General features: G+C 39.6%; 1 protein-coding gene across 4 annotated transcripts in view; it reads right to left on the bottom strand.

Moving 5' to 3' along the window:
- The window catches only part of CSMD3 (CUB and Sushi multiple domains 3), a 1152075-nt gene that overhangs the window by 964012 nt on the left and 162543 nt on the right, over positions 1-25520 (bottom strand). For all 4 annotated transcript variants that reach the window (XM_054020295.1, XM_054020294.1, XM_054020296.1 and 1 more), the window contains exon 3: positions 11448-11560. In XM_054020295.1, the coding sequence (XP_053876270.1) occupies positions 11448-11560 (113 nt within the window). The remainder of the gene's footprint in view (positions 1-11447; positions 11561-25520) is intronic.

Here is a 25520-nt window from a genome sequence, read left to right as displayed (position 1 = left end):
TTTTAAAACTTTATAATGTCCATTGATAGCTTACATTGGTATGTGAAGAAAACTAAAATAAGGCTGACAGATAATTAAGATTTCAAATTAATCACTGTCTCAGTTATATTTCAATGTCGGACTTGCATCAAAATGATAAATTACAGTACCGTACGTTGACAAATATGCCATATTTAACAATAATATTCTGCAAGAAAGAAATTAAAGACGAGATTTAAAGTAAGAAGAATTGCTAGTGTACTGATTGTTTTGCTAACTTTCAAAGATAATATATTTTGGTATGGCCTTTAAACAAATAAACTGCTATCTCCATCTTTTCATCTGGAATCTGATTATGCACATGTAAGTGGCTCCTTAATCAAATAAATATAGATTTTATTTATTCATTTATTGCTTTGTAATTTGGGGAGATTCATTAGAGAAAATGTAATATTCATCTCCAGAACAATTAAACTAAAACCAAGGCTTTGGTTACAATGGAAATTAGAAATGTTTAAGTGAAGCAATTATTAAATACATGTATAGGTATATGGGCCTTTTTCCTGCAAATTCACTCTTTATATTGGCAAATGAAAGCATATAAAATTGCTCCGCTTCCATTGTTGGTTTAGCCCAATATATTTGTTTTAAAATTAGATTGTAAACTCTTTGAGGGCAGGGACTGTGTCATACTGTACATTTATATAATGTCTACTGCATAGATACTCTGATCCGAATTTGGCCTTCATGTTTTATTACAACATAAATTAAAAATTATACATACAGAGAGAAATGTGGTAATAGTATAAGCCCCAGAGCTATACATCTTACAGGGATGGAACTTCCACTCCCTCTATAGCAGGAAAGCCATCTCTGGCCAATCTCATTTCTATGAATCATAATGTTGAGTACCTATAGTTCCACATACTATGTTCTGTTGCTTTAGTGGGAATCTGCCCATGTTACAGTTGTATACATGATAAGAGGTTAGTACAGTGACTGTACTCATGAAAGGCATAGGAATGGTGCCCGATAGGCCTTGGAGTAAGTGGGCTACCCTGACTTTATAGGTAGTGGACTCTGGTTTGGGAATGACATTCAAGTTCGATAAGAGAGGGTAGAAGACTCCATCTTAAGGTGCATCTACAGAGCCTGCAGGAGAAAGCACCCCAGCCCGGGCTGACAGACTTGGGCTTGCAGGGCTCATGCTAGCATTCTAAAAATAGCTGTGTAGGCAGCGCTTTGACGTTGCAGCTTGGGGAGCTGAAGCCTAGAGAAGGGGGTGGCTTCAGAGTATGAACCCCAGCCCAAGCTGTAACATAAAAACATGGTCTACCCAGCTATTTTAGAGCACTAGTGCAAGCCCCAAGAGCCCATGTCTGTCAGCCTAGGCTGGGAGGCTCACTACCACAGGTTGTGTAGACGTACCCTGAGGGGGTAATAAAATAAAAAACCCATGGCACCACCCCTCAGAGCCCGAGTTAATTGACTCAGGCTTGTGGGGCTACAAATAATAATATAGACATTCGGGCTTGGGCTGGAGTCCGGACTCTGAGACCCATCCCCCTTTCCTGGGGTTTCCAGCCCAAGCCTAACTTCTACACTGCAATTCTTAGCCCTCCATCTTGAGCCCCGTCAGCCTGAGTCAATTGACCTGGGCTCTGAGACTTGGTGCTGCATATTTTTTTAATGTAGAAATATTCATTGTGTACATCTACACTACACTGCCATAAACCAACTGCGGCTGGCCCAGATCCGCTGACTTGGGCTTGTGGGTTTTCATGCTGCAGGGCCATAAAATTGCAGTGTAGACTTTTAGGTTTGGGCTGGAGCCTGGGCTCTGAGACCCTGTGTGGGGAGAGGCAGAGCCTGACTGGACAGGAAGGACCCAGAGCTCACTTTGCAGTGAGACCTAACTAGACCAGTGTTGGAGGATGCAGAGCTGACATCACATCACCCCAATAGGTGGTGGCAGCACAGAGTTGAACTTCACAAGAAGGCCCAACCAGACTCAAATCACATCTAGGCAAGGCTAACCCAGGTGCTCACAATCTGGTGTCAATCACCCAGGTGCCAATTCTGCAGGATGATGTCACAGAACTGGACCAGGTAACTGCACACTGGTGTGGTACCTGATGATGTGGACTTCTCTAGGCAGGAGCAGACAGAGTGAGGAGAACCACCACTTGATAGTTTCTCTCAACTAAAACTGAGAATAATTGGACCCGTTAGTGCATTTTAGAGGGTGGGGATTATCTGACAGAGTTCTGGACCTCAGCTAGCCAGACAATATCTGACACTGCAGGGGACTGTCCAACCTAAGTCCTGGTGCACAGATTCAGCTTTGTTCATTGTACTGTATTTGTACATATGTAATCACACTTCTTTTATTTGTTTTTCCCCTTTTCCTCCAAATAAAAGATCTTTGTTTTCAAGGACTCCTGAGTGCTTGTGACAGTGGGGGAAGAACCACTGCAAAGGTGACCAGGAATGTTATATTTAATTTCTCAGATTCAGAAGTATGGCTCGGTGGGGGGTTGAGCCATTGTTTTGGTTTCACCAGCTCAGGTCTCTAATATTCCCATGGGTATTAGTTAGCAGAAGTTACAATAACCATGAGAACACACTTAGTTTTGGGGATACTAGAGCAGGCCTTGTAAACAAGAGTATACCTGGGTTTCAGGGACACATGGTCATCCTAAACTGGATGGGTTGGGAGAAGAAATATTTTCCTAATCAAAGGTTATTTTGTCTTATCTTGACTTAATGTTAAGAATTATTGGTCACGGCTATATTTGGGAAATTGTAATTATTCTTTAGAACAATGTTTGCCACAGACTTATTATGAATGCATCGTATGTGGTAATCATCAGAGTATTTTATCTAGAAAAGAAAATTGTTTTGTAATTAATATACTTGTATTGAGAAAAGCATTTTAGTTATTTCACAGCCTTTAACCAGAGGATTGTGTATTCTCTTTTGTTCGGATTGATCCTGCGGTATCAGTAATATTGTAAAAGGCACAGAAAATTTCTGATATCACTTATAATAGCATAAAATTTTAATTCCATTTACTTCTGTGAAGTTAACAGATTTATACCAGTTTATGCGAATTCAGAACCTGGCCTAATGGTTTGATTTCTTGCTTAACCATTTACTTTTCCCGTTTCCTATATAGAGTTTTTGATAGTTTTGTGAATTCCTTGTTATTTACCAAAGTATCTCTTAAAATAACACAGCTGCAGCTGATCTTATGAATTTCCCCTATACGCTGATTTCGCTGGAATATAGAACTACAGAGCATCCTTAATGGACCTTTTGCCAGTAGTGAATAGATACAGTGTAACTGAAGTTTGTTCTGCTTCCTTCCTGCTTGCCCCAGACAAACATCCTCCAATTCCCTACATCAAGAGGTTAGGGGTGGCAGAGTAAGGGCCTCAAGTTGGCACACTTACACTGGGACAATTCTCTGTTCATAATTCATAGATTTTAAGGTGAAAGTGAACCATTAGATCATGTAGTCTGACCTGCATAACACAAGCAATAGAAATTCACCAAGTTACCCTAACATTGAAGCCAATGGTGATTTTGCAGACAGTTTCCAAACCTTTTGTTTTTTGCTTCCTGACAAATGCAAAGGAAACAGATCTCAAAAAGAATCTAGTCTTTAAATTTGAGCTTCAGAAGGAGGAGGGAGCTGACCTTGCACGTTTAGTGAGTCTTGTTTTGAACAGTTAGAATCTCCAGTGAAGAGCTTTCTGGAGCCCTACGATTTATATGCAAATATAATTTGTTTATAGTTGTATTAATGTTTACTATCTGAAGAGAAAGCAAAATTCCACAGCTTCTTATCCAGCAAAATTAAGCAAGTTTAATGAGCATCTCATCAATGAAGTTTTTACTAAGCACTTGCTCAGGCAAAACTAAAATAGATTTCAATTGTCTCAAAGCCACCAGACCTACTGTTGTAGCAAGGACTAAATAAAAATTATGTGTGGCCTTCAGAATATAGCCCATACTTAAAAATGGTTTTTAAGGCCTCTACCCTACAATCAAGTGACTGGGTGCACCCTTATGTAGAAACCCATTGGCTTATCAGAACTATTCTCTTTCAATACTATTTACTTCCTGTAATAAACCTTTAACCTTTGATAAACGTTGGCAGTGATGATGATGTTAGCATTGTCAGCAGTCTAAAATATCTTGTGTAGTCAAGGCTTGTATTTCATCTTTAGCTACATTTCTGAATTCTGACATGAAGGCAATCTAAAAATAGTTCATTCCCATTCGTTCACATATTTTACTTGTCTGCCAACTGCCAAGATTATAGTTAGCACTCATATCCTGACACATTTTAATTATACCAATATTGTTTGATTTACATGCTTCGGTAATTCATTACATCAGCTACAGATTCTTCATAACAATGCTGTAAGAAGTGCATGAAGGCTTCCAAAAGTCATTAAGTGGAATCCATAATTTAGTAATCCAGAGTGTCTGTTTTTTCCCAGTACTCGTTATAAAGAAAATCTTAGATAACCTTTAAATTTTTACCCTGGCTCTCAACTCTCTCTCCAAAATCTTTCAGCATAATTATTAGATTACTACAATTTAAATTGTAATTCATACACTAAAGTTGTTCTTTTATTTTCATTGTCCAAGAACAATTACAATACAAAAGAAATCTATTGGAGAATTCAGAAGAGTGTTGTAAAATGTCTACAAACCATCTCCAGGGACCCTAGAATTCTGTAGAATCCTACATCAAAATCCTCTTTCCTTTTCCATTTCAAAGTGTTTCAGGATCAATGAGACTGCAAAACAAGGTTTCTGATATGCATTTACCCTGTGTAAAAATTGCTATAGAGAAAATATAATGGGGCTTTCTTTCCTATATCTATTACATTAATATTATTTACATCATTAGAAGATTTATGCATATTTAGTAATCTGTACTAGCCAACTCCTATATGGGTTGGAAAATGCTTTGACTATTTCCTTGACCTCTCCTCCCCCTCTCCTGTCCTTGTTCAGATACTGCACTTTTTACCCCCATGTTCATTGATGAAGTCAGCAACCTTAACTGGACCAGCTACCTGCTTAACAGCTATAAAATAGTCCAGTAAAAGCAAAAGAACACATTATTCAAACACAACTAGACTCATTGAGGCCCCTGCTGTGTGCTACAAGCTGCTATCTCCCTTTCTTTCTTAGCAGCTGTATCTCTCTCTTGCATGCACACAGTGAATAAGCTGCATTATGTATCACAGGACAACAGCAAATAGAAACATGAATCAAAGTGGATTTTGTTTTATTCCAAAAATAAACTAATCTCACCAAGACTAATATAAAAGTGGCTGTCAGTGATAGATTGTGGCTTGGAATAAGTGCTCATTCAGGGGATTTAAGAAGACTTAAGAATTTTCACCCTACCACATACCCACCCACAACCCTGTGTAATTACCTAGATATTGGGACCGGGGGTGGGGGGTTGGAATAAGGGGTGCTGTGGACTGACATACTCCCTTCCCAGAGCAGGTGGGCATGGAGAGATGGTAGAGTCTTGCCTTCATAACCATGGCGCACCAGCCAGTGCAAATAAGCCAGCATTCGGTGAGAAAAAGGAAACCAATATTTTGCTGCTGGCAAAGCTCAGGACTCAATATTTCTCCTACTTAATTTACTTGAACCAACTGTCATGTCTTCCTCTTCTTTTAAGCAGCGCTTTTCAGTTTGTCTCATTTACAGCTTTGCATATTATTTTATACATACTCCTTTTTTCTAGGTTACTTTGTCTGTACTACAAAAGTGTTCTCTCTCAATGGTGGAGAAATTGATCTTACCCAAGTGTGTGAACATGGAAGAATGGCAGACAGAATTGAGGACCAACTCGTTCACAGACAGCCTGTAAATACAACAATAGTGGTACATTCACTGGACTCAGTTTGTCATCTTCCTTCTGTATCTCAGGGCCTGGATGACTAACTCAAGAGATGTTAAGAGTAACAGGAAGGATTTCGTCACATATGTTAGCAACAAGAAGAAAATCAAGGAAAGTGTGTGCCCCTTACTGAATGAGGGAGGCAACCTAGTGAGAGAGGATGTGGAAAAAGCTAATGTACTCAATGCTTTTTTTGCCTCTGTCTTCACGAACAAGATCAGTTCCCAGACTGCTGGACTGGGCAACACAGTATGGGGAGGAGGTGACCAGCCCTCCGTGGAGAAAGAAGTAGTTTGGGACTATTCAGAAAAACTGGATGAGCACAAATCCATGGGGCCAGATGCGATGCATCTGAGGGTGCTAAAGGAGTTGGCGGATGTGATTGTGGAGCCATTGGCCATCATCTTTGAAAACTCATGGCGATCGGGGGGAGGTCCCGGATGACTGGAAAAAGGCTAATGTAGTGCCCATCTTTAAAAAAGGGAAGAAGGAGGATCCGGGGAACTACAGGCCAGTCAGCCTCACCTCAGTCCCTGGAAAAATCATGGAGCAGGTCCTCAAGGAATCAATTCTGAAGCACTTAGAGGAGAGGAAAGTGATCAGGAACAGTCAGCATGGATTCACCAAGGGGAAGTCATGCCTGACTAACCTAATTGCCATCTATGATGAGATAACTGGCTCTGTGGATGAGGGGAAAGCAGTGGATGTGTGATTCCTTGACTTTAGCAAAGCTTTTGATACAGTCTCCAACAGTATTCTTGCCGCCAACTTAAAGAAGTATGGGCTGGATGAATGGACTGTAAGGTGGATAGAAAGCTGGCTGGATCGTCGGGCTCAACGGGTAGTGATCAATGGCTCCATGTCTAGTTGGCAGCTGGTTTCAAGCCGAGTTCCCCAAGGGTCAGTCCTGGGGCCAGTTTTGTTTAATATCTTTATTAATGATCTGGAGGATGGTGTGGACTGCACTCTCAGCAAGTTGGCAGATGACACTAAACTGGGAGGTGTGGTAGATACACTGGAGGGTAGGGATCGGATACAGAGGGACCTAGACAAATTAGAGGATTGGGCCAAAAAAAATCTGATGAGGTTCAACAAGGACAAGTGCAGAGTCCTGCTCTTAGGAAGGAAGAATCCTATGCACTGCTACAGAGTAGGGACCGAATGGCTAGGTAGCAGTTCTGCAGAAAAAGACCTAGGGGTCACAGTGGATGAGAAGCTGGATATGAGTCAACAGTGTGCTCTTGTTGCCAAGAAGGCTAACGGCATTTTGGGCTGTATAAGTAGGGGCATTGCCAGCAGATCGAGGAACGTGATCGTTCCCCTTTATTCAACATTGGTGAGGCCTCATCTAGAGTACTGTGTCCAGTTTTGGGCCCCACACTACAAGAAGGATGTGGAAAAATTGGAAAGAGTCCATCAGAGGTCAACAAAAATGATTAGGGGTCTGGAGCACATGACTTATGAGGAGAGGTTGAGGGAACTGGGATTGTTTAGTCTCCAGAAGAGAAGAATGAGGGGAGATTTGATAGCTGCTTTCAACTACCTGAAGGGGGGTTCCAAAGAGGGTGGAGCTCGGCTGTTCTCAGTGGTGGCAGATGACAGAACAAGTCTCAAGTTGCAGTGGGGGAGGTCTAGGTTGATATTAGGAAACACTATTTCACTAGGAGGGTGGTGAAGCACTGGAATGCGTTACCTAGGGAGGTGGTGGAATCTCCTTCCTTGGAGGTTTTTAAGGCCTGACTTGACAAAGCCCTGGCTGGGATGATTTAGTTGGGAATTGGTCCTGTTTTGAGCAGGGGGTTGGCCTAGATGACCTCCTGAGGTCCCTTCCAACCCTGATATTCTATGATTCTATGATTCTATGATGTTCTTCCATTCAAACAAAACCAGTGACCAAGCTGCATATCCTCTGATTCTAAATGTGTTGCAGCACCAACTCCATCTGCTAATCTGGGGGTGTGGAAGTAGAGTTGAAACATAACTGTGTTTTTGGTTTGGTGTCTAAAGCGGAGAAAAAAAGCTAGAAAAATGTATGATTTGGGATGACCTAAAAGAGACATTTTTTTGTATTTTCTTGCCAAAATGAAAAACTGAAAAAAAAAAAAAAAAAAACAGTTGGAATAAAACGTTTCATTCAACTCAAAACAAAATATTTCATTTCATTTTGAGGTAATTTCTCCCCCTTTTTGAATTAAATGTAGCTAATTTTCTAAATGAAACATTTCAAAAAGAAAAGTTGAAATGTTTAAACTCAAAAATGTCAAACTGAACATTTGTACTTTTTTGAATATTTTTCTTCTTTTAATTTTTTGTCCAAAACTATTTGCCTAATTTTACCCTGATTTGTGTATAGTTTTGGTTGACGCGAAGCTGCATTTTTGAACTAATAAACTATTCATCTAATTTTAAATAAGTTTCAAATTTTAACTGCACATTCAGACATCTAAATAAATTGCCTGATTTTCAGAGGCACTGAACAACCTGCAGCTATGTTAAAGATCAACAGGAACTGCTGAGGGCTTGGCACTTTTCAAAATTGGGCCACATCAGGTGTCTACATATGGATTTAGGATGCTAGATAGAGACACAGTTTTGAAAATATTATTTACAGGGTTGCATGTGTTCATGAAGAGCAGGGGTAAAGTACTGGAGAGTCTATTGATATGGAATCTCATTTAAATAAATCTTTTCTCTAATGCCAAAGAGTAAGACATCAAATGAATGTAATCTAATAGTCATCCCCTCTTCCATCAGCTGGGTTGCAGGGGAGTGCAGTTTGAGAGACAAGCTAAGCAGGGGAATGGGAATTGAAATAAGTGGTGTTGTTGGGGATGACGCTGCCTAGCACCCATTCTAGGGGAGGCAGGTTCTCCTGTGGGTCAGGGAGGGAGGGTGAGGAACCTCTGGCTGCATTACAAGTTTGTATATTTAGACAACACAGTCTCATCACATTCTTTTGAAAGAATACAATAAAACACTTGAGACCAGATTCAGCAAAGCATATGTTTCTTTAACTTTCAGCTCATGCTTACATGCCTGGCTGAATCAGGGCCCAAGTGTCATTAACTAGAAGAGTTTTAATTAGTTTGTTACAAGAAACAGTGGTTATTTTGACACAGGGGGAAATTTTCTAAAGTTCCTAAATGACTGAGGAGTTCAAGTCCCATTGAAAGTTAGAGCGCTGCTTAAGCCTGGGATTGAAGCTGTGTGAGGAGTCTGCCAGCTGACCAGCCACACAGGTTTTCCTGTACAACCTTTCACATTTTGGGCTTGATCCATAGCTCACTGAAGTCAAGAGCAAAGCTCTCATTAATTTTAATAGTGCAGGATCAGGGCCATTGTGTACCTGAGAATGGGCCGCACACATGCAGGTTTATACAGGTCCAGTGGTGCCAGTACCAAAGCCAAGGGACAGCAGCTCGCTATTGGAGAGTGTAAACTTGAACTCCCCAACCTCCCTGCATGCCATCTGCTCAGAGCCCAAATAATCTGGTTTTATGTGCATAGAGCAATTTTTTTTTTTACCCTGATGAGAAATGTTTGAGGTTGTATTGTTGTTGTGATGTTTTTTTTTTTTTTTTTTCAGGATTGGATTTTTGAGAGTATTTACAAGCAATCAAGCAAGCAAACAAACAAACAAAAACCAGCCAACCAAACAGAACCCCCCAACATTTTTTAAAAATAGTATGAAATACCTAAAGGACCCCTTATAGAAGTGCAGAAAGCACTATTTAGACCTTGAAAGTCCCTGGAATCTTTCAACATTATACCATCAAAGCAACAGAAAAAAAAACCACATAGATTTTCCAAATATGAAAGAAAAAATTATATATTATACTTTGAATACTTATAATTTAACACATTTCCAGATAAGATATTGCTGGACAAAATCACCATCAAACACCTGTTACAATTGACAATAGAGTAAAAAATGTCTGTAATCCATCCCAAATATAATTTGTTATACAATAGCTAAAATTTCAGTTCTGTAAATTATCCTTCTGTTGTATGTGAACTAGAAAATAATTGCAGAATAAACAAAGTAATTAGACATGTTCAAAACAACCAGAAACTACAAAACGGGTCTCAAAAACTGGCAAATAATCTTTTTTTTTTATTTCCTTGTTTAATTAACTACATGATTTAGGGAAAACTATTTGTGTGAATTAGTATTCGAACTGCATATTATCTTGCAGTATTCAAGTAAACAGTTCCTAGCAGTGTCTGTGGCTGAAGACAAGTAACTTCGCTTGGCATCAGTCATAGGTGTTCTATATGCATATCAGTCATAAGTCCTCTGTGCAGAAGATGAGTCTCCAGGCATCTTCCTAATCACTGCCTCCCCAAACTGCACCTCAGCTGCTTAAACTCCCATAGATTAAATCAGAGTGATCCACAGGAACAAAGAGGATAAAACTCAGAGATGTGACCTTCTTCAGATATTTTATAGCTATTGGTTAGCTGATAGACACCCTAACTAAAAGGGGAGAGATCAGCTATGTGTCAGCACCAATAAAAAGAGTCCACAGATCCATAGGATTTATTACTCTTGGAATTCACAAGGAAATAGACCTGATTTTGTGCACAAATGGGATTGCACAATCACTGCTTTGAAATATAGAAGGTGATGGCCAAACCATTTGCCGGGCCAGAGTATTCATACTATGCAAAGACAACTTAAAGATGAGGTTGATTATAAAGGAGTTCTCTTTGAACCTATGTAACAAACATAGTCCTTTGATTAAGGAAGATGACACATTATTCCATTCAAGCTGATGCCTACACACATATTGAACCCTCAGAAGACCCCAACAGGGACTCTTGATGGCAGCAATGACAGCAGGTCAGAACTTAACCATCACCTCTCCTATATAAACAGTAAAACCAGAAACTTTGGTTCTGCTCCAGGGGCCCAGGAAACATTTAGAGAATAAACTTGTATCCTCGATTACCCTTCTTCATGTACTGAAAGCAGATGGGGGGAAAAATCACAGCTAACCTCTTTTCATTGTGCATAATTGATTTCAAGCTGACTTTTTGCGGAACATGATAGTACTCAATGTTTGTATGGATGCCAGAATCTTGCCTTTGGTTACTATACATTTTCTTGTATATAATACACAAATAAATGTTCAGCTAGGATCAGCAAACCTTTAATACTTGGTATTTTTTGGCCTAACAAACTTTGAAAATACTAAAAATTATAGTCATTACAAGTATATGTAATACTTTCCAAAATGTTAATGCCACAACTATCAGACAGTGAGATGGGTTGAAAAACAATGTGGGAAATCAATCAGTTTTGGGGCAAGATAAGGAATTTATTATGGAGTATTTAAAACCATTGATTTTTATGACAGATCCTGGCATCTAATTGAAAGGTTATTGAAATATTTTAAACCTTTTAATAAAAGTACCTGGTTCAGTTCAACTAGCAAAATGTCACATTTGAGCCCTGTTATATGTAGGGATGAGGTAAAGCTTTCAAATCCTGTTGTTAAGAAGAGTGTTAATCATGCTCTCTTACCTTCATAGTATACTTTAAACCCATGGGCACTAACTGCAAAGTCACTTGTCAAACGCAGTGAAAACACAGACTTTGTACTTGTCACAGGTGGAGGAAGATGAAATCCTGTTAACCTAAAAATATAAGCATAACTCATGGTTAATTGTGTATAAAAATGCAACTGTACTGTTTCAAACTTATTGCTCACTACAAATGTCCATCATAAGACAGACAATCTATATAAAGGAGTAGAATATATAGTTTATATTATTTGTGAAATTGGTTTTCTAAAATCTCATGAGGAAGCTGTCCGACTGGCATTTATGTGGCCTGGCACAGGTGAGGTAGGTCAGCTCAGGAAGATTGTACATAAAGAGGGACATTAATACTCTAGAAACTACACAGGCATGCCAGATTTACACCAGCTAAGGATCTGTCCCAATATTTTTTACGTTATATATTTTATAGATAGTTATGAGAGATCTTATGTTAGATGGTTTTTTGTCCACAGAGTTTTACGCAGTATACAGTTTTATACACAAAAAAGGAAGGGATCACAGTTCACTTAAATGTGGGCTGTTAGGATAATTTACACTATGTATCTTAACCTCACAGAAGTGTTTTTCTAAAGTCTACTGTAGTGCCTAGTAATTGTGGGAAGAATTACTCGGATGGTTTTGTTTTTAATTCAGAGAGAGATCCCAGAGGGTAGTGTTGAGTAATTATTCATCCACTCAAAAGGCTCTATTGCAGGGTTTTCCAGCTGTGGTGTTTTTTGGGTTTGTTTGTTTGTGCTTGTTTGTTTTTGTTTTTTGTCAGATCCATATATACACAACAGGCAGCTGTGGAAGACAGTTTGACATTCAGTCCACCATCTCCATTTCATCTGACTCAGGTGTTGCAGCATCTTGCTTTCCAAGTGCTTTGTTGATACTGGGATTTGTAGTAGAGTAAATTCACCAAGGTTGAAATTACAAAGGACAAAAGTGATGTTGGCTGGCTGACAAAATTAGCTAGGGAATTTGATGGACATGCTTGAGGACACATGCTCAGTATTCATCAGTGACGTTTGCAATACTAAGGTTACAGTTGGACCCCCAATTGTGTAGAATTTCTCTTTGGTATTGACTTTGCCTGTAAATCAATGTACTTGTGGCTTCATAAAACTGTAATACTCCCTATACGGGGCTGCCCTTGAAAAAATATTCAGCTTCTTCCCCTGATGCAACATTTGCAGCCTAACCACTTAATGGATGGAACTGAAGGAGCAAGTTATGCAAATACTCCACAGATTGAATTCGCTACCTATTTCTTACAGGTGCGGGTACAATTCAAATATGGAAATTGATTTCTTTTAAAGTGCGTTATAATTTGGATCCTAGTTACTTGAGAGAATTCCTTCCTCTGAAATCACTTCCACAGCAGATAAGATCAGCCAGTATGCTATCACCACAATCCCTCATGAACTGTCTGGGAACTGCCAGCAGGGCATTTTGTATGGGAGGGGTAAAGGGCTCTCCTCTAGAATTCATTGATCTAACAAAGCTTCACCTTCCTGATTTCAAAGTTACAGTGTATAATGTTTCTGTCAACTCAGACTTTCTATTTGAAAATCATGATAAACTAATAGTTTACTTTAAGTCTCAACTTAGAATTTCATTGCTTTTGTGATTTTATGGCTGACCCATTATTATTTTATTTTGTTTAAATATAGGTTTTTTTCCTTTCTTTCCATTTCACTGGGGGACATTTTCCCTCATTTTTTCTAATACCTGTGTCCATCGAGTTTCTGGGAAAATATTTTCACTTAATATAAAATATAACACAGCAAAACCAAAACAAAAGAGACTCCCAACCTACTAACTAAACACACATTGCAAATGATGGGTGCTGAGAACTCTCAACCCCTATCAGGAGTGTGCAGTGCCGCCCAGAAACAGATCCAGAGCTCATTATAAGAGAACGGCAAACTCAATATTTTGCTCCTATTCTTAAATCTGATGTATGTGGAGGTTCCTTTTCCTCTGACTAGACATATTTTAAACTATTTCATAACTTTTGTTCTTCAGAAACACTAAAGAAGAAAACAGCAGATAATGTGGAGAGATGATCTTGCTGGATCGATAAAGACGTGTATCAGGAGCCAGTAGATTGCTGACCAGCAACACAGCTACTGAGCATTTTTTCCTTTATAAAAGTGAGAAAAAAGATATTGTGATATTTTTAAGGGAAAAAATGTGAATTCATAGAATCATAGAATCATAGAATATCAGAGTTGGAAGGGACCTCAAGAGGTCATCTAGTCCAACCCCCTGCTCAAAGCAGGACCAATTCCCAGCTAAATCATCCCAGCCAGGGCTTTGTCAAGCCGGGCCTTAAAAACCTCCAAGGAAGGAGACTCCACCACCTCCCTAGGTAACGCATTCCAGTGTTTCACCACCCTCCTAGTGAAATATTTATAATATTAATAATTATTAATGAAGGTGTGGATTTTGTTTCCTGAAGAAAAAAAGATATGAAAAAAATTGCATCATAGCAATTTCAATTTGGTCTTGATTGAAGCAGTACAAATACCATGGTGTCTCAATAACTAATACATTTTCTGCTGCTAATATAGAAATTCAGGCACACTCTTACTCATAAAATGCGAAATATAGAGAGTTTAATTATGATCGGTAATTCCATTCCTATAAGCGGGAGCTTGAAATTGATGGAAAGTCTAGAATGCTAAAAGTCAGGGTTTGAAGTTACTGAACATTCTTCTCTATTTTTCACAAATTGTACTGTATAATAAGTAGAGGTAGGATATCAGTAATGTGATTTCTTTTTTTTTAACCTTAAGGCATTACTCCATGAGTTCTGCAAAGTGTACCAATTATACTGATGTTGAGAGCTATCTACTCTAGATACTATAGTTAATTTTGTAATGTTCTCTGGTGACTAGCTACTCTGTATTCTGAAGGGCATTTAATTAGAGATGTCTTGATTGCTGCTTCATCTGTGACTGTAATTTGGTAAAGAATCAATTCAATTTCCCCCCAAGGAACACTTTCTCTTTAATCTTCTTCTGCCTGGTCTGGATCCATAGTTAAAACAGCTCAAAAGTAGGAAGGGAACACACACTAATTTTGGTCATGATAGGACTAACAGTCATGTGATGAGGGAGTGTTGCCTACAGTTGGGCATTTGACCCTTCCAAAAATAATTGGTTGATTGACCAGTCAAACATTGGTCAAATATTGTTATAAGTCAAAAGGGTTAAATAGGTTAAGGTACTAATTTATTAGAACCGAAACAACAGTAACAAAAAATAATAAGACTTTATATGGAAAGGCTTTGCCTTAGATAGATACTTACACCTAATTATAAAAAAAATTACTTTATTGAGTTATTTTAACTTAGAAAAATGCAAAAAAACAATTACATGAAGTTCAAAAAATGAACCAAATAATTATAACTTTTTTTTTAGCAATGTTAGGTTTTTATTTTAATGAAAATGTTATTCAAGACTGAAGAGTTACAAAAGACAAGAAATTAAACAGAAATAAAAGAAACATATATAAAAGGAAAAAGTAATTTTAAATGGACTTATGCTAAGTAGGCAGCAAGACCTACTCTACAAGCATCTTGCTTTTCATTATCTTTTTGGAGATATCTTTTGGATGGGGATATATATTTGGGTGTGTGTGGAAGGGAACTGGGGGTTTATTTACATGGGTATTTAATGTAGGTTATTTGCTTTGCCGATGATGACAGAGGTATTGGGGGGGCTTTGTGGATGATGACAGAGGCTTAATTTTTCTGTTTGCGTTGAGAGAGGAGGTTTAGTGAGTGTGAATTCTCTTCTCCCTCCCCCATTGTCTTGTGGGTTAATATTGGGGGAAGGGGGGTTGGTCTAGTCAGTTTAGATTGTAAACTCCCTGGGGCAGGGTTCATGTATTTTAACTTGTTTAATCTTCTTTGTTAGCTGTTGCCTGTATTGATGCAACTAAAGATACACATACATACAATGTTTGTTCTAGAAAGACTCCAGCTAATCAAAATGCTCAACTTTTAACAATTTCATCATTTCATCCCGAGAAGGTGCATTAGCATGTAGTAGAGTAGAATTTAAGTAGCTTGCTGACACATGGTACAATGATGCAGTCAGAAAGGTAGGTTACTGCCTACCTAAGGGCATTATTTCTGGAATATCTGATAATAAATGACCATGGTAAAATAATAGTTGGCCAATTGACATTATTTGACTGGTCAATTGACTGGCTTGCCAAGACTAGTGTTGCCTCACTTTATAGTGACTGCACTCAGCAAAAGGAAGAGACCAGGGAAAAAAGAAAAAATCCTCAAAGGAGTTTAGGTCTCCAAGCAGATCCATAAGCAGCCAAACAAATGTGTGTGCGTATGTGCACACACATTGTGCAGTGGGTGGAGCTGGCTAAAGGCTTATTCCCAGTTTTCCCACACCCCATTCACATGAATGCTGTCATTTAGGCATGACCAGGTTGGAGAATATATAGTGATGTAAAATATATATATATACACATTTAGAGGGAGATTTAGAGCATTCTTCTCAGCATATTTTAAATAAAGCAAAGTGTAAACATTCCTAGTAAGTGCCTGTAATGTAAATGTGTTTGTCCAAATGGTATTAGCTCCCTTCTTTGTTTATGAGACTGTATTTTTATTCAAATTGGAAAACAAATTAATAGATTGTCCAGTGTCTCACTCCTCCTGTGTGGGAACAAATACATCAGTTACAATGAGTTTGTTACAAAGTTTAAGATATTTGTGTCTCATGCCCTTGTTTTAATACTGCAGCCGAATGGTATTAGTAGATCAATGAAGTCAGGGTTTGGGGTGTATAATTCCATACATAGTTTGATAAGACATATATGCATAAAAGTGACATCTAAAATAGAAAGTCCATGTGTTTAAATATTGCATGGCACACTATCACTTTTCTCTTCCTCTGCCAATACTGGTTTAGGGCCAGATCCTGCCACCCTTACTGAAGTTAACTAGTATCTTACTCCTCGAATAGCCCCACTGAAATGCAACTGCTTGAGAAGAATGGTTCTACTCAACATAAGAAAGGTGGCATTGTCTAGCCTTTAAGACGTAGGGGATTCAATTATGAAGTTATTTACCTAATACTCACTTTGCAAATGTGCTCATTTCCAGCTAACAGTATGTTCTAATAATTCTTCAGGCTTGAAGTGTAATCTGAAAAATGTCTTCTTGATCAGACTTACTCTTTACATAATCAGCTCTTAATATATGTTCCATTTTAAATGGACTTAGAACGTAACAGAAGTAGCGTGCATGATTACACCAAAAACATGAATAAAAAATAATTAGTTCATGTTAATTTATAATTTATTCACACCATTAAGACAGTAAATATTGTCTAATCAATAAGTGCCACACTCTTGCAAACTGTACTTACCAACCATATAAAACTAGACAACCCAAGCCAGTACTCCTAATGAAAATAATTCCTTACTTTGAAATTAAATGGCACACATAATTGGAGCCTCCTGTTTCTACAGTATTGATTTCAGTTTATAATGTCCAGCAAATAAAGGTTGTAGTAGTTAATAATTAAGACATTTGTCCTATTGTAACGTTATTGTACTTATACATGTTTAGATGGGCAGTAACCAATAAGGCTTGCATTACATCCCCAATGCATTTCAGGCTAGATTTACAAAGTAATTTAGGTGTGGTGATGCTGAGCATTGTGGCACCTGTCTTTTAGTTGCCTAGAAAAACATTAGGATTCTCAAAGCCTGAGTTCAGCACCTAGGCTCCCAATACAATTAATGGGGAGAGATTGGTGCCTCAGAATGGGGTTCACAAAACCAACATGCTAGGCAGCTCTTTGCCTAAGCTAGTCAATGGGGTGTGAGACCAGCCCTTTTCTCAGAGATAGTCCCCTAAATCAGGGCTGCAGACAGGCACATGCCGCTGCTTAGAATTATCAGCTGCAAACCTCCCTTGTGTTAGGCACCTATGCCGTTTTGGCAAGAGGTTGGGGCTGTGGGTGGGTGGAAGACAACCTCCCTCAACTTTTAGCCTAATAGCTAGGGACTCACCTGGGATATGGGAGATCCCAATCCAAGTTCCTCCTCCACCTGAGGGAGAAAAGGAATTTAAACAGGGATCTGCCACCTCTCAGGTAAGTGCCCTGACTACTGGGCTGTACAGTATTGTGATGGGGAATTCCATCAGTCTCTGCCTTTGAAGCTCTTCCACTGTGGATAAATCATTTTAAAAAGCCATCAGGCTAGAGAAAGAGTAAGTATGAAACTGACTGTGTAGCCTGGTGGTTAGAGCACTTACTTGTGTGGTGGGTTCCCCAAGATCCAGTCCCCATGCTGTAATGACTCTGTATTATCCACAGCAGATCAGCTTCAAGAGGAGAGACTGAAGGAACCCCACCTCAGAATAGCCAGTGGTTAGGGCACTTACCACAGAGGTGGCAGAACCCTGTTGAAATGCCTTGTCTCCCTTCGGTGGAGGGGGGACTTGAGCTGGCGGTCTACTATATCTGAGGTGAGTACCCTAACCACTGGATTAAAAAAAATATGAGGGGCTGCTGCTCTTGGCCGTTTTGTGCAAACTCACCTATAGGGCATTAATCTGGTAGGCAGTGTCTGAGCACATCTACCAGATCAGGCCCCACAGGGGAATTTGGCAGAGGAATGCCTATCTCTTTGAGACTTAGCCATCCAGACATCTGGTGTGGGGCTCAGTGCATGTTCAGATGTAGAAACAGAGGTACCTAGGAAACTTTGACTGTAAAAATTTAAGCACTGTATGAATTTAGGTGCCCACAGAGTTCAGTGGCTAAGCACCTAATTCCTTTTGTGACTCCTGCCCTTTAGGAAGTTATTAGTCCTGGCTGATCAGGTAATTTTACTTCCACCCTTCTTCCTTTTATCACCACCCTTATGCAATAGCTGCGCAGAAATGTGCTGCCTGTTTCTTCTCATTGTTTAATTGGCTTGCTAGAATTTGAAATTATCTGGGATAGCATGCTCTCTCTCTCTTTTACGTTACATAGTTTTGATTAATAAACATGCAATTACATGTTCTTAACAGATCACTTAGTAACAGTATTTGGCATAGCCAAGAAGTAATAACTATATTCTATAATACGCACACTGCTTTGAATAACAAAAGTAACCAACTGATGTGAAACTTTCTTTGAATGTTAATTATCCAAACAACTTTCTGATTATTATTTGTATTGTGTTACAAAGGCCTCAATTAGGATCATAGCCCTATTATGCTAGGTGCTGTCAGGGCTGGCTCCAGGGTTTTTGCCGCCCCAAGCAGCCCAAAAAAAAAAAAAAGCCGCAATCGCGATCTGCGACAGCAATTCGGCGGGAGGTCCTTCTCTCCGAGCGGGAGTGAGGGACCCTCCGCCGAATTGCCGCCGAATAGCTGGACATGCCACCCCTCTCCGGACTGGCCACCCCAAGCACCTGCTTGCCAAGCTGGTGCCTGGAGCCGGCCCTGCGTGCTGTACAAAAGCATAGACAGACATAGACCCTACCTGAAAGAGCTTACTCTTTCATTGAAAACAAGGCATAACAAGCAAGTGCAACAATCCACAAGGAGAAAACAGGGAGGAGTCAGGTCATCAAACAGTACTAAGATCTCACAATTATACAGGCTTGGTGGTTCCAATTTTTTAAAAAAATCTGAAAACAAAACAAAAAATACAACAGCTATCTCCACCTGTTCCATCCCCCGCCAACATTAGTTAACATGGCAGAAGTGAGTCTTGAGGTGGGATATTTATGCAAAATAAGAATTTGTCTCCCAACGTCAATATCCACTGTGTATATAAATATAGTGAAAACTCCCTTATTCACGGTTTTTCTGAGCCCATGCTTATCAAAATTAAATTTCATATCTCACATTCCATTTGTATCAAAGAAGGCTTCACTGTGGTTTCAACCCTTTGTGATTTCATTTTTCTGAAACATTTTGGCTGCTGTTTCTTGATAAGGTCTTGCTACTTTTGCAGAAGATGATGGATGATGGTACAAGGAAATGGTTAGAGTCACCAGTGTTCAAACCTCATAAGTACATGTAGAGATGTAACAAGCAGGAGCGCTGGCTCCTCTAGCAAGAAACCATAGCAGACAAGAGCCAGTGTTCACAAAAGGATGAAACCAGTAATGAGAAAAAATGAAGCACGTTCATTTCTGCTTCAGGTCTAGAGAATCAGCATATTTTCATTTGCAGCCATCCTCTACCCTCTGTTGGAATCACTGGATCAAGGAAGATTGTGTCTTGTACATTTGAGAGATTTCTGTAAAAGTTTGTAAAAGTGTAGATTGGCATATACATGCTTAGTGGAACAGATGTGCACATCTCTACCCACTGATGTCTTCTCAGTATTGCTGACCTCCTGCATCTATCTGAATTGAGTGTACTGTGCAGTTGCCTATTGGCATTTAGACCTCCTTCGGTAAAATAGTTAACATACAACATAAAATTAAGTCTGGACACCAAGCACAGAGAGAGAGAGAGAGAGAGAATGAGAGAGACAGTACTGGGAACAAACTGAAACTGGGCACAGCTAATACTTGTTCTGATCTTTTATCATACAGAATAAAAAATTGATAGTCCTTCCAGAGAAAATCATTTGCCTAAAGATATATCAAAGCTGCAATCTTGTATCTTGTGGAATTAAGAGATTTGTGTAATGAGAAGATACAATTTCACTTCAGGCACTATTTGCATACAAAACTATGTGGCATCACAAAACACAATTTCAATAGAAACAGGAGCTTGTGTTTTTGTGATACCACACTTTCATTTACTTGGACCAGTATGAGGGGCAAAAATTACACCGAGTCATTTTCATTATGGATGTCCCTTTGTTGCTCTTCTCCCCAACATCCAAAGAGAGCTCGTGGTGGGTAACGCTGCACTGCAAACAAGTATGCCACTTAAAAAATGCATTTCCCCCTAGGCTTTACACTGCTACTGAGCAAAACAGGTGGATTTACCATTACAACAAAATGCACCTTGTGACTCATACAGTATGTATGCTATGGGACAATTTCCTTACATAATGGCTAGCAGATGCTTTGGTAGCCTGCCATATACCATTCATCCTTTGCAACTGGAGTCTACTGTTCCTCTGTCTATTAAAAATGGGTAGGTAAACACGTTTTTCTACAGTAGTAATTTCATGTACCACAGTGTGTAATCATAAATAAAACCATAAAAACAGCAGGGTGGCCTAATGATCTCTTCTCTGAAAATCTGACAAGTCTATTTTTCACCTCACTTATTTACCTGCTTTCTTTATTATGAGGAGAACCTTTGGAAAACAAAGCAGCATTTAAGAGTAGTTAGGTCAGAAAGAAGCTTTTTTGTTTTCTGGGAAACTCAGGATATTAGATGCTATACATATTTTTTGCTATTCTGGGGATATCACTAGTTTAATTGACCAGGGAAGTACAGAAATGGAGGGGACCAATTTTTGTTCCTCATTGCTGTATGCAGGGCCGGCTCCAGGCACCAGCCCACCAAGCTTGTGCTTGGGGCGGCACCTGGAGCGGGGCGGCGCGGTGCGGCATTCCGGCTCCAGCCGCCGGGGAGAGCGGGGCCACGGCTGGGCTCGCCGCCCTCCCCGCGGCGCTCTGGCCGCCGGGGAAAGTGGAGCCCCGGCCGGGCTCTCCGCCCTCCCCCCGGCGCTCTGGCTGCCGGGGAGAGCGGAACCCCGGCCGGGGCTCTCTGCCTTCCCCCCGGGGCTCCGGCCGCGCCCCCCCCCCCCGCGCCCTCCTCTGCTGCGCTGGGGGCGGGGGCGGCCGGAGGCTTTTTTGCCTGGGGCGGCAAAAAAGCCAGAGCCGGCTCTGGCTGTATGTCAGCCAGATATGGGTCTTTACAGGGGAGGCAGGGGAAAAAGGGGGAGAGACTGGAAGCTTTTGGAGCTGAGAGCACCAAGCACTAACTCTGTGCAAACATCTGATTTTTCAGTTTACTGACAATTCCAAAAAAGTCAGGGGAAAATAAATTGTTTCAAACAAAATGCTTCATTTGACACAGCACAAAATGTTTCATTTTTGAGCTTTAAAACAAAATAAAATTGAAGTTAATTTCTAAAGAAAAAGCTGGTGTGATTACAAATACTCAACATTTTTCATTTCAAAAATGTTGAAATTAAATGTTTCCATTTTAAATATTTATTTTTCTTTTGACTGAAACAAAATCAATAAAATTGACACACATTCTCTAAATGTTTCTGTTACCTGAATCTGCATTTTCACTGACAAAAAGTTTCAGACAAATTTCACCCAACTCCACTCAGCACCTCCCAAAAAGCATTCAGGCCTAATCAGAGCAACACTATTATTGTTGCTCCAATTCTGACCACATATTCAGTGCTGTGCAGTCCCTTCATCGTCCTTCTCACCCACACCCACAGTGAACTAGAGCTCTATTGGTTAACTAGGTGCTTATTATCCAAGGCCCTAATCCACCATATTTAACCCCATCACAGTCAATGGGGCCTTTCTCAGGTGCAGGTACCTGTCAGCCTGGGCCTACTTGCAGGATTCAGACCTAAGATAGGATCTAGGATACAGATATCTTTAAAAATAACCATTAATAAACAAAAACTTTCCATTTGCCTCTTCCTACCCCCAAAAACTCTGGCCAGCATGTCACAGAACCTGAGGGAGAAGTGAAACAAAACACTTCTATTTGTGTCCTTGGAATCTGCCACTTATCATGCTAAGACAAAAACCAGAATTCAAAAGAGAGATGAAAGTCAGTCTCTTTTCTCCTGAACAGATTGGAGTAGTTGAAGTCTCAGCGGGAAGCAACCAACTTCTTACAAAATACCTGTGATACACACAAAATACAACTGCAGGATGGAATCTAAATGAAAAACAAAACAGGCAGATAAGGAACTCAGAATAGAAAATCAATCCCCAAATTCCAAAGGGAATTTTCTACCATAAGACCATGGAGCACATCAGCTGTGACCTGGCAGTACATCAATTGTGAAATACACTCAGAGAAATAGATTATGAATTCTATGAAATTGTATGTAACAAAAATTAAGAAGGATTGGTCCATTCTGCAGGAGCCCCAGCTCATAAATGAACTGATACGGTTCCACTCTATGGGGATAGGCTGGATTAGAGGAACCACCACAAAGCACCTTCACATCCTGGACACTCTGTGTTGCTGTGCAGTGGGGATATGGGTGTAGGAGAGTGCACTGGTGAAAGGACAGAGCCATTGTCCATTTCCTGGCTATGTTTGGGTACAGTCATGTAGAAGCTGCTCCAATCCTGAACTGGGGAAGGGTTATGGAACAGCTCCTTGACATAAGGAGGATTCCCTGACCCCATCTTCCCCTGGGTGTTAAGGCTGTCCGCTGTGTGATACAGGGTAAGTCCTTTCAAGAAGTGTAGAGCTGCTACACTTCCTGTGTACTATAGATGCTGTTTTTGGTTTCCTGGGTTGTTTCCTGCTGGGGTAGAAACAAGGAAGCCCAGAACAAGGCAGTTGCAGGCTGCAGCTACATAGAGTAGTTGGTAGTTTTATTACTTCATTGCTGTACCTAGTTCTTGTTCATAATAAAGATTTTATCTTGCTACCAATCCGCTCATCTGTAATTTACTACATAATGGGTCAAAGTGGGATTTACTGAATAATACTTTGTGTGTGTTTATAGGTGCTCTCAAATATTCTTATCATTATTAAGTAAAATATATTAAGAATTTTTAATAAAAAAATTCTCATTTTGTATTATGTGTGCTCTGCTTGAAATGACATGTGACTCTGAATTATTGGATCTGAAGATTCATCAAGAATGGTTTTCTAAAAGGTACTATAGATAAGGGAATAAACATCTAATTGTATGTCAAGTAAACATTCAGCTACAAAACTGAACTTCTAAACTCATTAGCCCTTAAGGAAAGATGCACTTCCAACTGCAGGATCAAATTAGAACAATCTCTTCAAAAGTCCAAAGCTGAAATGATGGGAAACAGTCTGATTTGTCATTGCAAAATGCTGCTAGATAAATTGTTGACATTAGATTATAATGCTGTAAATAAGATGACAGCATTATCTTGCTGCCCTCAGGCTGCTGGTAATTGTTCACTCAGATGAAGACTAAAAGAGCTAGGAAAGCGTTCAGTATTTTTACTAAATGTATGATCCTTTTAAAACTTATTTTGATATTAATACAGAGCTCTCTGCCAGCCTTGTACAATTTTTGTTATTATGCCTTCCATCTATAGATTTTTTAAAGAAAACAGTCTTCACTGGGGACATTTTTTACTAGGAGACTGGACAATGCACTAGGGGACTGACCCAAAGATAACTGAAGTCAGTGGGAATCTTTCCATTGACCTCAATGGGGCTTTGATCAGGTCATAGAAAATGTAGTGCAGGGAACAATTCTGTGCTATAGGGGAAAATTCTGCACTAGTCTGGAAAAGTGATGGAGTAAATGGCCTAACAGGTCTTTTCTAACTGTAATTTCTATAACTGAATGCAGGATACAGAAAACAACATGGTTTCTACCTGTTGGTTTATTGTATCTTGTGTCTTAAAAATGAAAGCCCAACCAAGTTAAGTTTTAACTTGATTTCAAAATAGTGGTTATTCAGCACTGAATACAGAGAAGCAAGAAGTCTTGAAAGTATTAAGCATAACAAACAAAAGGCCATGAACCAAATGAAGGAATCTGAAATGATTGCATTTCTAGTTATCAACAAAAGCAATAAAAGAATTTCCACAGATCCCTTCAAACATGGTTACACTCCAAAAGAGTCAATAGTATGGTATTCCACATTTATTCTCTTTCCCTGAATTTACATATCTGATCTCATCAGTGTACTAACAAAATGTTTTATCTGTGACTCCAAGCCCTGTAAGGTCATAAGAACATAAGAACCGCCATGCTGGGTCAGACCAAAGATCCATCTAGCCCAATATCCGGTCTTCCGACAGTGCCCAATGCCAGGTGCCCCAGAGGAAATTAACAGAACAGGCAATCATCAAGTGATCCATCCCGTCGCCCATTCCCAGCTTCTGGCAAACAGAGGCTAGTGACACCATCCCTGCCCATCCTGGCTAAATTCTATGGATGGATCTATCTTCCATGAATTTATCTAGTTCTTTTTTTAACCCTGTTATAGTCTTGGCATCACAACATTCTCTGGCAAGGAGTTCCACAGGTTGACTGTCTGTTGTGTGAAGAAATACTTCCTTTTGTTTGTTTTAAACCTGCCGCCTATTAATTTCATTTGGTGACCCCTAGTTCTTGTGTTATGAGAAGGTGTAAACAACACTTCCTTATTTACTTTCTCCACACCAGTCATAATTTTATAGACCTCTATCATATCCCGCATTAATCGTCTCTTTTCCAAGCTGAAAAGTCCCAATCTTATTAATCTCTCTTAATATGAAGCTGTTCCATACCCTTAATCATTTTTGTTGCCCTTTTCTGAACCTTTTCCAATTCCAATATATCTTTTTTTGAGATGGGGCGACCGCATCTGCTCATAGGATTCAAGTCAGTGTAGGTTATTTCCATCTTTCCTCCCATGACTAAGCTCTTTAAGCTAAATTCTGCCCTCAGTTACACCTGTGCAGTTCCACAGTCTTCAAATAATACCTGCAGTTACTACCTGGATGCCACTGGATACCACAATGATATATAAACACCTAAAATAAGTTACATGACAAAGGGACAATTTTCCACCAAACCCTATTTAATCCCATCACCTTTATTATTTGCTTATAAAACAAATCAGAGTGACTTCCATATAGTCGGTTACAGCTGGAACAACTGGTTGGAGCACACAGTGATGACCTTTTACCTATTGAGTGGCTAGTGGAGTCAGTATATACAGTCATATCTAGGTCTGGCTGGAAAATAAGAATTCTGTTCCATGAAAAACAGAGGTTTGGGCATTTGGTTTCATTCCACATCACGATAAAATATAGACTTTTCAATTTTTTTGTGAAAAACACTATAGAAAGACCCCAAAATAATGAATAGCTCAGTGGTTAGGATACTCCCTTGATATGTGAGATACCTAC

This window comes from Malaclemys terrapin, chromosome 2 (assembly GCF_027887155.1).
Source record: "Malaclemys terrapin pileata isolate rMalTer1 chromosome 2, rMalTer1.hap1, whole genome shotgun sequence".
Lineage (NCBI taxonomy): Eukaryota > Metazoa > Chordata > Testudines > Emydidae > Malaclemys > Malaclemys terrapin.
Note: the sequence above shows the minus strand (reverse complement) of the source record. Positions and strands in the feature narration are given on the sequence as shown.